We start from the raw sequence: 12703 nt of genomic DNA, 5'->3' as shown, positions 1-12703 counted from the left end.
ATTCTGGTGAGAAGGTTATTTCTTTTAGTAAAATTATAATATTAAATATGTAAAGGCTATTTAGTTATTAATTTAATTTAATTATAATAACAATCTTTTAACTATTTTAAATTATTTTATTGATTTTCTTACGTGTTCCAATGAGAATACAAAATAGAAATTATGATCTGGAAACTGTAAATCTTGAAGCTAATATGTAAAATATAGTAATTTTCCCTATTTCACGGGACAAATAATGAATCCGGGAATGACGTCATTTGCAGATGAACCAGTCATCACCAATGACGTCTTCTTCCACACCGACGTCAACGCTATCTGCTATCGTATCTGCGTGGAACAAGCCCTCCCCTAAAATTGGATCTCAATTCTAGGAGTCAAAGTCCATACACGCTACCTAACAACCTCACCTTTCTGTCGTTCAAAACCCCAAACGGCAGTTCAATCACAATGTGAACGGAATAATCCTCGGCAATGTGAACCCATGCCTCCAACGGTGTCTTTAAAACTCTTCTTATATAGACTATCTAGATGGTGCCCAATAATAAAAACTTGGAATTAAGGGATTTGTTTTTTCTATGATCTCAGGTTCGAGTCCTGTAATTGCTTATATGATGATCACTGGAGGCTTACATGGTCGTTAACTTCAGGGCTTGTGGGATTAGTCGAGGTACGCACAAGCTGGCCCGGATATCAACGTTAAACTAAAAACAAAAAAAACTTCATATATATATATATATATATATAAAAGGAAGCATACAATAGAGACGTGGAGGATGAATTAGGTAAGGACGTCTGTCTGGGTTCATATCTCTAAAATAGCTATCCACGTTGTATCCCTCTCAAGTAACTTTTCATCATCTTCTTTTTCCTCTTCTTCTTTAAGAAAGGAAACATGTTACTCTCCTATCTATTTAAAACAAAAATACGTTACTCTTTGCAATTGGATCGATCTAATCATCAATAAATTTTACTTCATTTCTCAATTTTTTAAATTCAATCTTTGAAGTTATCATTTAAAATAATTATTAGAAAAAAAAAATTTCAATCTAAAAAAATTATCAAAGTAAAACAAATAACAATCAAAAGAGTAAAAATAAAATTTGAAATAAAATATCGAGGGATGAAATTGAAAAACAAATTCAATTAAGAAAATGGTTCAAAACAAAACAAATAACATTCAAATCGAAGGATTGCTTTAAATTGAACAGAGACCAAATCTGACAGGTAAAAAATATTGAAGGATAATGAAATTAAAAAAAAATTAATTTTATAAATCATTTTAAATAAAATAAATAGTAATAAAAAGAACATGGATCAAATATGAAGGCAACACAATTTGAAGGGTTGCTTAAAAATTTGGTGGTTTGGACGCAATAATCAAGAAGAAGAGGAAAGAAAAAGAAGAAGAGAAAATGTTGTTGGTGCCAAAACAGTGGTCCGTACACCACACGTGTTATTCAAGGATGAAAGGATCACCGAGACGATTCGAACCACACTCTGTAATCTACTATTTGGCTATCAAACATCTCCTTGTGTTTCGCCAGACTAGCACAGAGGTGTTCCGTATGGTGATGCGTGCAATGCATATATTAACCAATTTTTTTAAATAATAGTTTAAATTTATTAAAAGATCAAATTGTTCTCATTTAACTTGATTATAATAAAAAAACCAAGATGAAAATACAAAAAGTTCATATATGTTGGTTAAAGAAATTTTATTTTAAGTATAATTTAGTCATTTTATTATGTTTTAAAAAGTGAAGAGTAAAAAAGTGCTTAGATGTCAATTTAAATTTTTTTTAATAATAATTTAATTTTTTTTATTGTACTTGAAAAAGTTAAAAAGATAAATTTATTATTCATCAATCTATAATAATTAACAGGTATTGTAAAAAAAAAATTGAATTACCTAGTATCAAGGCTATCGATGTTTTTTTTTAAATAAAATAATAATTATTAATGTGTCTAGCGATGCAAAGAATTGGCGTTGGATCTTGGCTTATTGTTAAATTAATTTAATTCGAGGAGGTAAAAAGTAAAAAAAAAAACTAGTGGACGGGATTCAATGCTGTCGTGGCAAGTGGACGGTCAACATTTGTTAACGGTGATAGGCCTGCAATGTGGCGGAACACCTTTTACTAAAAAAAGGAAATAAAAAAAATAATTTCTAAACAAGACAATAAAAAAGGCTTAAAAACCTCACCAGTCACACAACCATTTCTCTCGGTTACACACAGCAATACTTTTATAAGAAGATAAGAAGGAAGCACAGAAATAGTCGCAACGTATTCAGAAAGAGAAGGAGAAAATCAATCACAATATCAATGGCGGAGAAGAGCTTCAAGTATGTGATCATCGGCGGTGGTGTATCTGCTGTGAGTCTTTCTCGATTGACATTCCTTCTTTTTTTATATGATCACTTCTAGCATGTGTTTCTGTTTTTGAAGATCGATCCAAGATGTGTAGTTGATGTATTTTTTTAATCTCTTCTTTTTTACAGATCTAAAATTTAGTACTCTTTATTTCTTTAATTTGATTACCGGTCGTTTTCAGAGAGCATACTTTCTCTTTTTAATATTATTAGATGAATGAAATAATTAGTAAGAAACTATGGACTGTTCGCTTAGTGAATTATAAAGGAAGCAAAGATTAGGCTAAGACATTAAGGCAAAACCTAGCCGAGGAAAACATTTTGCTGTTGTAGTTTCGGTTAATATTGTTTTTTGGTTCAACTAGAAAGATTCTGTTGGTTTTTGTTTGCTTAACTTGCTAAATTGAAGCATAATATAATTGCCCAATCAGTTTCCCCTCTTTGATGATTTGACAGAAAGGAGATAAGGCTAATTGCTTTTTGTTTTTCTTTCATTTGTTCTTCTTTTTTTCGGGCATGGTAATTGACGACCTTTTTTTTGCCTGAATTTTTACTCTACATTGCAGGGATACGCTGCTAGAGAGTTTTGCAAGCAGGGGGTTAAGCCCGGTGAGCTTGCAATCATCTCCAAGGAGGCGGTAAGCCTTTTCTTTTGACCACATGTGAAATAAATTTCAGATCATTGCTCGCAAAGTCATATCATGTGTTTTGTTACTCCTGCAAGAGCAAGATTGGTTCGAACGATAAAGTTTGTCTGCATGTTCTTATCAGTGTTTCTACCAGTTCATTTTGTGGACTTATACTCAAATAGTTTTAAACAGAACTTTAATGTTTTCGGTATACCCAGAGCTTGTTTCATGTTTATTGCAACGATGAAGATGTGGTAACTTTTAAAAATGCAGCTTGGTTCTTCTTTGATAGAACTTCAGAACTTGGTGTTGTATTTTACAGGTTTGAATTTTCTTATTCAAATTATGACTAAAATGAAAGAAATAAAAGGGTTTCAGAGAAATTTGACGAGTAAGAATTTTAATTAATTAAATGGCACTTTAGATAAATGAAGTTGATCCTGCAAACAACACATGTTCACATTCTTGCTTTAGTGTTCTCACAGGATGCTAATCAATGATTTTTTGGTTATGCTGCGGTTAATTAGAGTAGATGGATAAAGTTTATCTTGTGAGCAGTATGTTATTATTTTATTAGCATGTGTTATGGTCATGGTTTCACTGTGATGCAGTCTTATACAATGTAGTAAAGTTCATGAAACTATTGAAATATTGGGATCCTTTAATATAGACACATGGTTGTGGTTTTGGATCTGCTTTCTTCCTGCTCAATATGCTGTTTCTAGTACCTTTTTTACGGTGTCCTACAGTAAACTTGTATTTCTGCTATTTCTACAGGTGGCTCCTTATGAACGTCCTGCACTGAGCAAGGCTTATCTTTTTCCTGAGGGTAATCTTGTTAATACCACAAACAATTTTTTTTGAATGCAGGGTTATTTTGTTGTACTCCTTTGACAGGATTTTATTGACATCAAACTTGGTTTCTTTTCCATTTATACTCAAGACAGCTTTGTTTACCATGAAAACTTGTTTCATGTAGGAACTGCAAGACTTCCAGGATTCCATGTCTGTGTTGGAAGTGGAGGGGAGAGATTACTTCCTGAGTGGTACAAAGAGAAAGGTGAGTGCTACTTTAATTTCCCCATGGAGTCCATTCTTTACCTTTCATATAATGTATGAGAAATTATAAAGCACAAGAGAAAAGTCTGTTATTGCTGGAAAAATAAGGAGAATGGATGAGGTAACATTATCCTATGGATCTAATGCCTGCAGGGATTGAGTTGATCCTTAGCACAGAAATAGTGAAAGCAGATCTTGCTGCCAAGACACTTGTTAGTGCAGCTGGAGAAATATTCAAGTATCATATTTTGATTATTGCAACTGGTTCCACAGTAAGTTTTATAGCTCTGTTTCAAATAATTTCCTGATCAAGCATCCTCCTTCCTTTGGCCTTCTTTCCATGAGCAATGATTTATTTATTTCTTTGATACAGGTCATTAAGTTGACAGATTTTGGTGTCCAAGGAGCTGATGCCAAAAACATTCTCTACTTGAGAGAAATTGATGATGCTGACAAACTTGTAGAAGCAATTAAAGGAAAGAAGAATGGAAAGGCTGTAATTGTTGGAGGAGGATACATTGGTCTTGAACTTAGTGCAGCTTTAAGAATCAACAATATTGATGTTACAATGGTTTATCCCGAACCATGGTGCAGTAAGTGGATTACTTTTTTAATATTTGTTAAAAATAAATGAAAGTCCATCTCACTTGCCAGATATCTTACAGTAGTTTCTCCAAAATCCTAACATAGACAATGTCCGTGCAGTGCCTCGCCTTTTTACTGCTGGTATAGCTGCCTTCTATGAGGGTTATTATGCTAACAAAGGAGTCAAGATCGTTAAGGGAACAGTTGCTGTTGGGTTCAATGCTGATTCAAATGGAGAGGTGAGGATTCAACAGACCGTCTGAAAAGGCTGGAGATTGCATATTCATGGGAATGAAAGTATTATTGGTTGAATTTTGTTTTGTGTTCTTCTTCTTACCAGGTAAAGGAAGTGAAACTAAAGGATGGCAGGGTGCTAGAAGCTGACATTGTTGTTGTTGGTGTTGGTGGAAGGCCTCTTACAACACTATTTAAAGGGCAGGTTGAAGAGGAGAAAGGTGGAATAAAGGTCAGTGATGACTTTTGACATCACATCAATGCCACTATCATAGTATGTTAGGATTGGGGGTGAAATATTCTGATATATTAAGTACAACAGCAGAACATTATCATCAATGCTACCATCATATTATGTTAATTGTTAGGATTGGTGGTAAAATATTCTGATATATTAAGTACAACAGCAGCAGTATCTCAGCTTGCCCTTGAATATTGATCTATTGAGGGGGATGATGTATGTGCGGGTTGGGTGTGTGTGTGTTTTATCCCACAGTAATGACTAGAACCTAGAATCTGTTCTTAACATGTTCCACAACTTGCTTAATTGCAGACTGATGCGTTTTTCAAAACTAGTATTTCTGATGTATATGCTGTCGGTGATGTCGCCACATTTCCTTTGAAGTTGTACAATGATATCAGAAGAGTTGAACATGTTGACCATGCCCGTAAATCAGCTGAGCAGGCTGTGAAGGTAGGCAGTTTTCCTGCTTTTGTGGTTTCGTCTTCCTCTAACCCAAGTGAGCTCAATTTGTCTAGATCCATTTCTGTAAATGGCGCTTTTATATCCTGTTTTACAATCCTACTGGAGATATCAACATGGAGGGTTTTCAGGGATATTTTTGCAGTAAACAGTATCCTTGGCTATGCTAAGTTTCCATCTATTGGAACTGATGTATTTACTCTCTTTTTATTTTTTTGTCTTTTCGTCTATCTTTTTGGCAGGCCATCAAGTCAAATGAAGAGGGGAAAACAATTGATGTATATGATTACCTTCCATTCTTCTATTCTCGTTCCTTTGATCTGTCCTGGCAATTCTACGGTGACAATGTTGGTGATGCCGTGCTATTTGGAGACAATGATCCAGCATCACCCAAGCCAAAGTTTGGATCATACTGGATCAAAGATGGGAAGGTTGTCGGAGTTTTTCTGGAGGGTGGAACTCCCGATGAGAATAAAGCAATTGCCAAGGTTGCTAGGGTCCAGCCTCCTGTTGAGAATTTGGACGTGCTGACAAAAGAAGGTCTTTCTTTCGCCTGTAAGATATGAAATTTCCTTGCTTACGAGATCAAAAGATTATATCAAAGGTGTTTCTATCAAGAATGTAATATGAATAGCTTGCGAGCTCTAATAAGGTGGTTCTTGTAGTTGCTATCTTGCTTGTTGGATGATGTTTGTTTTAATACATGTTTCATGTTTGGGATTAGTCTCTCATTTCTATTGTTTGAAGGAGCAGCGCCGCCCTGCATGAGCAAAAACTTCCAATGGAATTTGGTGGCTTGTTTTATGAATATTTGCTTGCTGAAATTATCTGAGAAATGCATACGAATGATGATATGACTATGACAGCACGTCCTTCTTGATTGATTTCTTTAAAGCATGTGCATGCTCTAGGATTTTCTTTCTCGTTCAAACATGTTTCTACCAGCATCTTCATGCGATAACATGCTGCTTAGAACTTTTCGACACGTGTTTGCATTTTGATGATGTGATTTGGTCAAATACTTGTGTTTTGATGTTTTTCCAAGCATATTATTCTAGGATTTTCGTCGTGTTGCTTTCTAATGTTCTACTGAATAACTGATTTTCTAGTGCATACACAACTGAACCGCTATCTCTATGTTATGGTTGTAAGAAGATATTTGATACGTATAACACACTACCTATCAAATATCTATTGTGGCTGTAAGAAGATATCTAGTGAATAACTAATTTAAAGCATGTGCACACACACTACTCTACTACAGGTTGGATAAAAAAGGATTAAAATGCAAAAAAAGAAGAATGTTAGGGTGTGTCTCCATACTTTTAAAAACTTTAATTATTAATCGAAAGCTTGATAGGTATGTTTAATATAAAAAAAAAATTAGAGAATTATATGTGTTAAATGTTAGAAAGAATTGTTAATATTAACTAAAGATTTAGGAAACTTGAAATTAAAACAAATTAAAATATCTGATTTCATAATAATTTTTTTAAAAAAATTTATTTACTCACATGGCGTTATACTTTTAAGAATAGTAAAACAAAATAATTTGCTAATATGATTCCTTTTTTTTCTTGTTAATATATTTTTCCCATCAAAAACATTTTTTATGTTGTTTATTTAATAAAAATCACAAGCAATAAGAACAAATATATATATGATAATTTGAAATAAGTATAAGAAAGTATCTCTCAATTTAAAGCCATTTTATCTTATTAATGCGGTAAATATATTGAAAAAACATAAGAACAATATATTGGTCGTGCACAGGGAAATTTTTTTTTTTTTTTTTTTTTAAGTATTACCAAACTTAGCTTGGCTTAGGGGGCAACCGGGAGCCCCCAAATGAGCCCCTTATCTAGCTAAGGTTTTAAATCAAATGAGAGCTAACCTGAATATAATCTGATTAAAAAAAAAAAAAAAAATAGCATTGTTTTAACCTCTTAATATATATAATGTTTTAGATCAACTTGGATCAACCAGAATTTATAAGTCAAACCCATAACTTAATTCATGGACCCAATTTTAATTAGGGTTTTTAAGAGTTTTCATTCTTGTCCTGTACTTTAATTTCATCATTTGCGTCATCAATTAACCCGAAAACTTCTTAGTTTTTGCAATTGCATTTATAGGAGTATTGATCGGAATCCTTTAATTCACGTGCCTTCTACAAATTAGTGATTGGTTTTCAAATTATGCAATTTTCCTTTATTTGACCACTAAATTTTCAATTTGTCTCAATTTGGCCACTGATTTCATCAATTTAAATCCTTAAATGTACGTGCCTTTTGCTATTTGATCATTGGGTTTGAATTTTTACAACTAAATCCCTAACTGGCCTCCAAACCTTTTGTTCTTTGCAATTAAGCCCCCAATTAAGTTAATTAAGCTCATTAAAAGCTTGATTAAGTCCTTAAACTTAATTAAGTTTTCTAATTTTTATTTAATTGACTTCAAACTTAATTTTTCTTCATTTAAGCCCCCAATTATGTCAATTAAACCTATTAAAAGTTTAATTAAGTCCTTAAACTTAATTAATTCTTCCAATTTTGGCCAAATTGACTTGCAAACTTAATTTTTATTCAATTAAACCCCTTATTAAGTTAATTGAAACCATTAAAAGAATAATTAAGTTCTTTATCTTAATTAATTCTTCTAATTTTGGCCAAATTGACTTGCAAACTTAAATTTGTTTCAATTAAGCCTTTTTTTACAACCTATTTTTTTCATTTTCAAATCTCTTATCCATCTATGATCTTAATATACATTTATTTATTTATTTATTATTATTATTATTACTACATAAATTTTGTGGAACCTACGTCTTTTTTTTAAAAAAAAGGCCATTTGTTGTTTGAGTTTTCAATTTAGCCCCCAAAGTTTTAGTTATTTGTAAAAAATAAAATAAATATTATTTTCTTAAATTGAGCATCAACGTAGCATTGTAAACTTTTTTTGAGACAACAAGAATTATATAGCAAGTTAATTAAAATAAACTATATGGAACAAAATAAAAAAATGTTAAAGAAATAAAAAAAAATTGAAACATTGTGCAAATCCACAACGAATCCTCTCACACTGCACAATAAAACAATGAGAAGTTTTAGTTATTTTTTTAATAATTATTTGTCATTAGTTAGAAAAGGTAATATGCTCAATATAGAAAAGGAAATACAACTAATAATAAGTTATATATAAAAAAGGGGAAGTTAATACAACTACTAATAATAATTACTAGATGATTGACCCGCGCTATGTTTTAAGTCAAATTATTTTTTTCTTAAATGTAAAAGAAATATTCAAATGTTGCTAATTTTTTTTTCCTACCAGAAAAAAATTAAATCGTGTGAGGGTTTACTCGATGTAACTCGATTGACTTTATTGGTCCAAAAACAACCTATATAACCCGTGAAAATAATATTTAACTAAACAAAATTTTAAAACGATATATTTTTTTAATATTAAAATAACAACATATTAAATTGACTTGAGATAACCCAAGTTAACATGTCAAATTCATAACCCAGGTTATGAGACAATCATAATAAATAAATGAAAATCAATCATCTTCTTTATAAAATATACAAAAGATATAAATTTAAAAGATAGTTATATTTAGTTCTTTTCAATATTCTTTTTCAATAGAAAATTTAGTTAGTTAATAGTTTGCACATATGCGATATGTTATGGGTTGACCAAAATGTTTTTATACATAAAACAATATCCATGTCTCGAAGAATTATTTGACATTGTTATTAACCCTGAAAATATAATTGTTTTGAAAATATGTTTTCAATCAAGATAGTTTTTCATTGTAAAATAAAAATTTCATACGTGTGTTCAATAAAATAAATCAAGAATTTTATGTGTCAATAAATAATAATAAATATGTTGATTTAAACCAAAGATTGAGTTAGAAAGCTAAGATAAAGATGCATATTAGAATATTTGATATTATATCGCTTGTAGTTTTTCAAATTATTTTTATCTAATCATAGAACAATTTTTTTTGTTAAAAAATGTAAATTATTTTAAATAAGCATAAAACATAAATCTCTCAAGTGTAAAATCAATTTTCTTATTAAAGTATCACTTATTTATCTCAGAATGCAAGGTTTTTAACTGAAATCATGATTTCTGTTAAAAACATTATTGTTAAAACAAGTTAAGAAAATATCAAAATAATATTTTCATATTTTACGCATGATTGAAAGTTAAAAAAAACCATAAATTTGGTAAAATAATTCTTATTTTTATTTTTTTAATTCCTAAATAGATTTTTAAAATGACTTATTATTAATATTATTTTATTGTATTAGATACATAATAATTGAAAAATAAATTATTAAAATTCAAATAAAAACTTATAATATTATTTAGATAACATGACAAAACTGAATTGTAAGTGACATCTTGATAAAAATTTTAGTGCAAAAAATAAACCCAAAGAAAAAAAGAAAAAGACAAAAAGAGCTAGGCCCACAAACCTAGCCTTAGTTTTTTTATATTTTTTTTAATTAAGGGGATGACATGTACATTTTCAAGTAAAACAAGGACCCGCCACCACCTTAAAACACTTCCATTGAATAAAATATTTTAACACCAAACTTTGACCATACCAAATAATTTTACAGGTCTATCATAATTTCATGGCACTTTCATCCAATTAGATTAGAGAGGGGCTGAATTAAACAAAAAAGAAATTAAAAAATGAAAAATAAATAAATAAAGAGTCTCCCTATTCATATGAATAGGGAAGCAGCACCCTATCAAAAACCATAGATGTTTTAGACATTTAGGTAATCATCTAACTGCAATCGATAACAGTAATAAATAGAAAGAAAGAAATGAAATATAAATAGTAATTATAATTAAGAAAATATAATTTTAAATACACAAGTGTGAAAAAAACAAATTAACATCACGTGGCCACGCCACCGATGACATGGACGCTTTCGGTGAGCAAACATTGAAGAAAGACAGACAGTGCATGTTGCTAGCTTGGCTTCGGCGACCAAGTACAGAAGGAACAATTGTCAATACTCCACCGACAAAGATTTTTGGCGAGTAAATAACATAGCAGAGGCCATAATAATAAATGTTGAAACCATTGCGTCAGCGCTGTTGACTTGGCAGGAAGGTGGTGTTTGGTTTCGTGTTTTAAAAATATTTAAAAATTTTTATTTTTTTAAATTAATATTATTTTAATGTTTTTAAATATGTTAAGTGATATTAAAAATAATTTTTTAACATGTATCACATTAAAAGTATTTTTTAAAAAAAATGCATGTATCGCATTAAAAGTATTTTCGAGTTTCAACGCCATAAATATTCTTAAACCATAGTCAATTTAAATTTATTTTTTTCTGACATGTTTTTTATATGGATACAATATGTATATAGACAAAATAAATTCCCTTAAATGCTGATAAAAAAGGAAAAAAAAACCAGAAAACAAAATCGGACGATCCACTATACATAGAGTTGCGAACTTGAAATTTTATTAACTTCACGATGACTAGAATAAGAATCTTTGATACCTATTTTTCTTATAAAACTAATTATTATTAATTATATTAACTTCTTTTTTCGTAGAAACTAATTATTAATTAGTAGTTGTATTCAATTAACAAAGATACCAAAATGATAATATATATAATTTTTAAAAATCAAGTCAATCCCTTTTTTCTATAATAAATAAACTAAAAGGAAAGGGGATTAAAACAATGTTTTTATTTATTTATTTTAGATCTATAGATTCATATTCATTGTGAGTTGTGACAGTAAAATTACGACTTTGTTTCTCATGGTATAAAAATTCAACTTGATGGTTTTTTTTTTTTTAAAATAAATATATTAAAATGCCTTTCAACCAAAAATGACATATAGGGTACTCTTGTCTTTCCAACTTCAAATATACAGTTAAATTACTATAATGTTCTTAAGATAAAAAAAAAAATTAGCTTCGGTCAAGGGTTATTTATGTCATTTTAACCTTGATTCTCCGTTGCTGTTAGGTTGAATCACGAGTAAGACTTGAATCTTTTTATATTGTTAAAATTAATTATAATATTTTTATTTTTATTTTTATTTTTGTTAATAGACAAGTCACTAGTAGCCATAAAAAAAAAACTAGTGGTAAACATCACCGCTTCATGGTGATCATACGAGTAAGACTTGAATCTTTTTATATTGTTAAAATTAATTATAATATTTTTATTTTTATTTTTATTTTTATTAATAGACAAGTCACTAGTAGCCATAAAAAAAGATTAGTGGTAAACATCACCGTTTCACGGTGATCACACGAATAAGACTTGAATCTTTTTATATTATTAAAATTAATTATAATATTTTTATTTTTATTTTTATTTTTATTGATATGCAAGTAACTAGTAGCCATAAAAAAGTACTAGTGGTAAAAGTCACAGAGCTTGACGGTGACCAGCTCCCAAATTTGAACGAGACTGGCTTTGTATTTTAATCGTTTATTGTAATATATGAATGGTTGGATAACGTCCTTCTCGTTGACGGACTTTGTACCCATCAATTTTCGAGTACTAGTTGTAGTATCTTTGCTAACCTTTAAGCCAAAATAAGCCGACAAGACAAACCACTGCGTATAGCTCCGTTCTGCTCCGTTCTTTTTCTTATTATTATTTTTACGCAAATCCGGACAAACATCAATTAATAGCAGGTTTAGTATTATTGCGGAGATTGGATTTTAAATTATTTTTATTTAAAAATATAATAATATAATATTAATTTTAAAACAAAAACTTAATTTTTTTCAAAAACATTTTTAAAACACAAAATCAAATGTTTTTCTAAATTCATTTTAGGTTTGGTACAGCTCCTCTCCTTTCTATTACCTTTTTTCATTAAAATTCATATGCTCCTCACTTCTAATGTAATTATATCTGGATTTAGGTGTGTTTCAACTAATTAAAGTATTTAAAAATTCTATTTGTACTTCAAGTTCATATATATATATATATATATATATAGATTGTCTTGATGTGCTATGTTAAAAATAAATTTAAAAAAATAAAATAATATTTTAATATATCTCCAAATAAAAACACCTTTAAAAAGTAATAATTACTTGTGTTCCAAACC

General features: G+C 29.9%; 1 protein-coding gene across 1 annotated transcript; it reads left to right on the top strand.

Moving 5' to 3' along the window:
• The first annotated feature begins 2178 nt into the window (after window positions 1-2178).
• LOC18100056 (monodehydroascorbate reductase) lies at window positions 2179-6304 on the top strand. Its single transcript, XM_006381238.3, has 10 exons — window positions 2179-2375; window positions 2938-3009; window positions 3778-3829; window positions 3980-4060; window positions 4213-4331; window positions 4433-4652; window positions 4765-4883; window positions 4985-5110; window positions 5432-5572; window positions 5824-6304. The coding sequence occupies exons 1-10, from the start codon at window positions 2325-2327 to the stop codon at window positions 6145-6147; spliced, it is 1305 nt and encodes a 434-aa protein (XP_006381300.1). The 5' UTR covers window positions 2179-2324; the 3' UTR covers window positions 6148-6304.
• The last annotated feature ends 6399 nt before the right edge of the window (window positions 6305-12703 follow it).

The sequence above is a fragment of the Populus trichocarpa genome, chromosome 6 (genome assembly GCF_000002775.5).
Source record: "Populus trichocarpa isolate Nisqually-1 chromosome 6, P.trichocarpa_v4.1, whole genome shotgun sequence".
In the NCBI taxonomy this organism is placed as follows: Eukaryota; Viridiplantae; Streptophyta; class Magnoliopsida; order Malpighiales; family Salicaceae; genus Populus; species Populus trichocarpa.
The sequence above is the reverse complement of the archived record's forward strand: the minus strand, read 5'-3'. Positions and strand labels throughout refer to the sequence as shown.

What these genes read in the sequence shown, in the direction of transcription:
- LOC18100056 (XM_006381238.3), top strand. Translation starts at nt 2,325, where the DNA reads ATGGCGGAGAAGAGCTTCAAGTATGTGATCATCGGCGGTGGTGTATCT. An exon ending in TCGGCGGTGGTGTATCTGCT is followed by an intron (nt 2,376 to 2,937) that starts GTGAGTCTTTCT and finishes TCTACATTGCAG; the next exon opens with GGATACGCTGCTAGAGAGTT. An exon ending in ATGCTGATTCAAATGGAGAG is followed by an intron (nt 4,884 to 4,984) that starts GTGAGGATTCAA and finishes TCTTCTTACCAG; the next exon opens with GTAAAGGAAGTGAAACTAAA.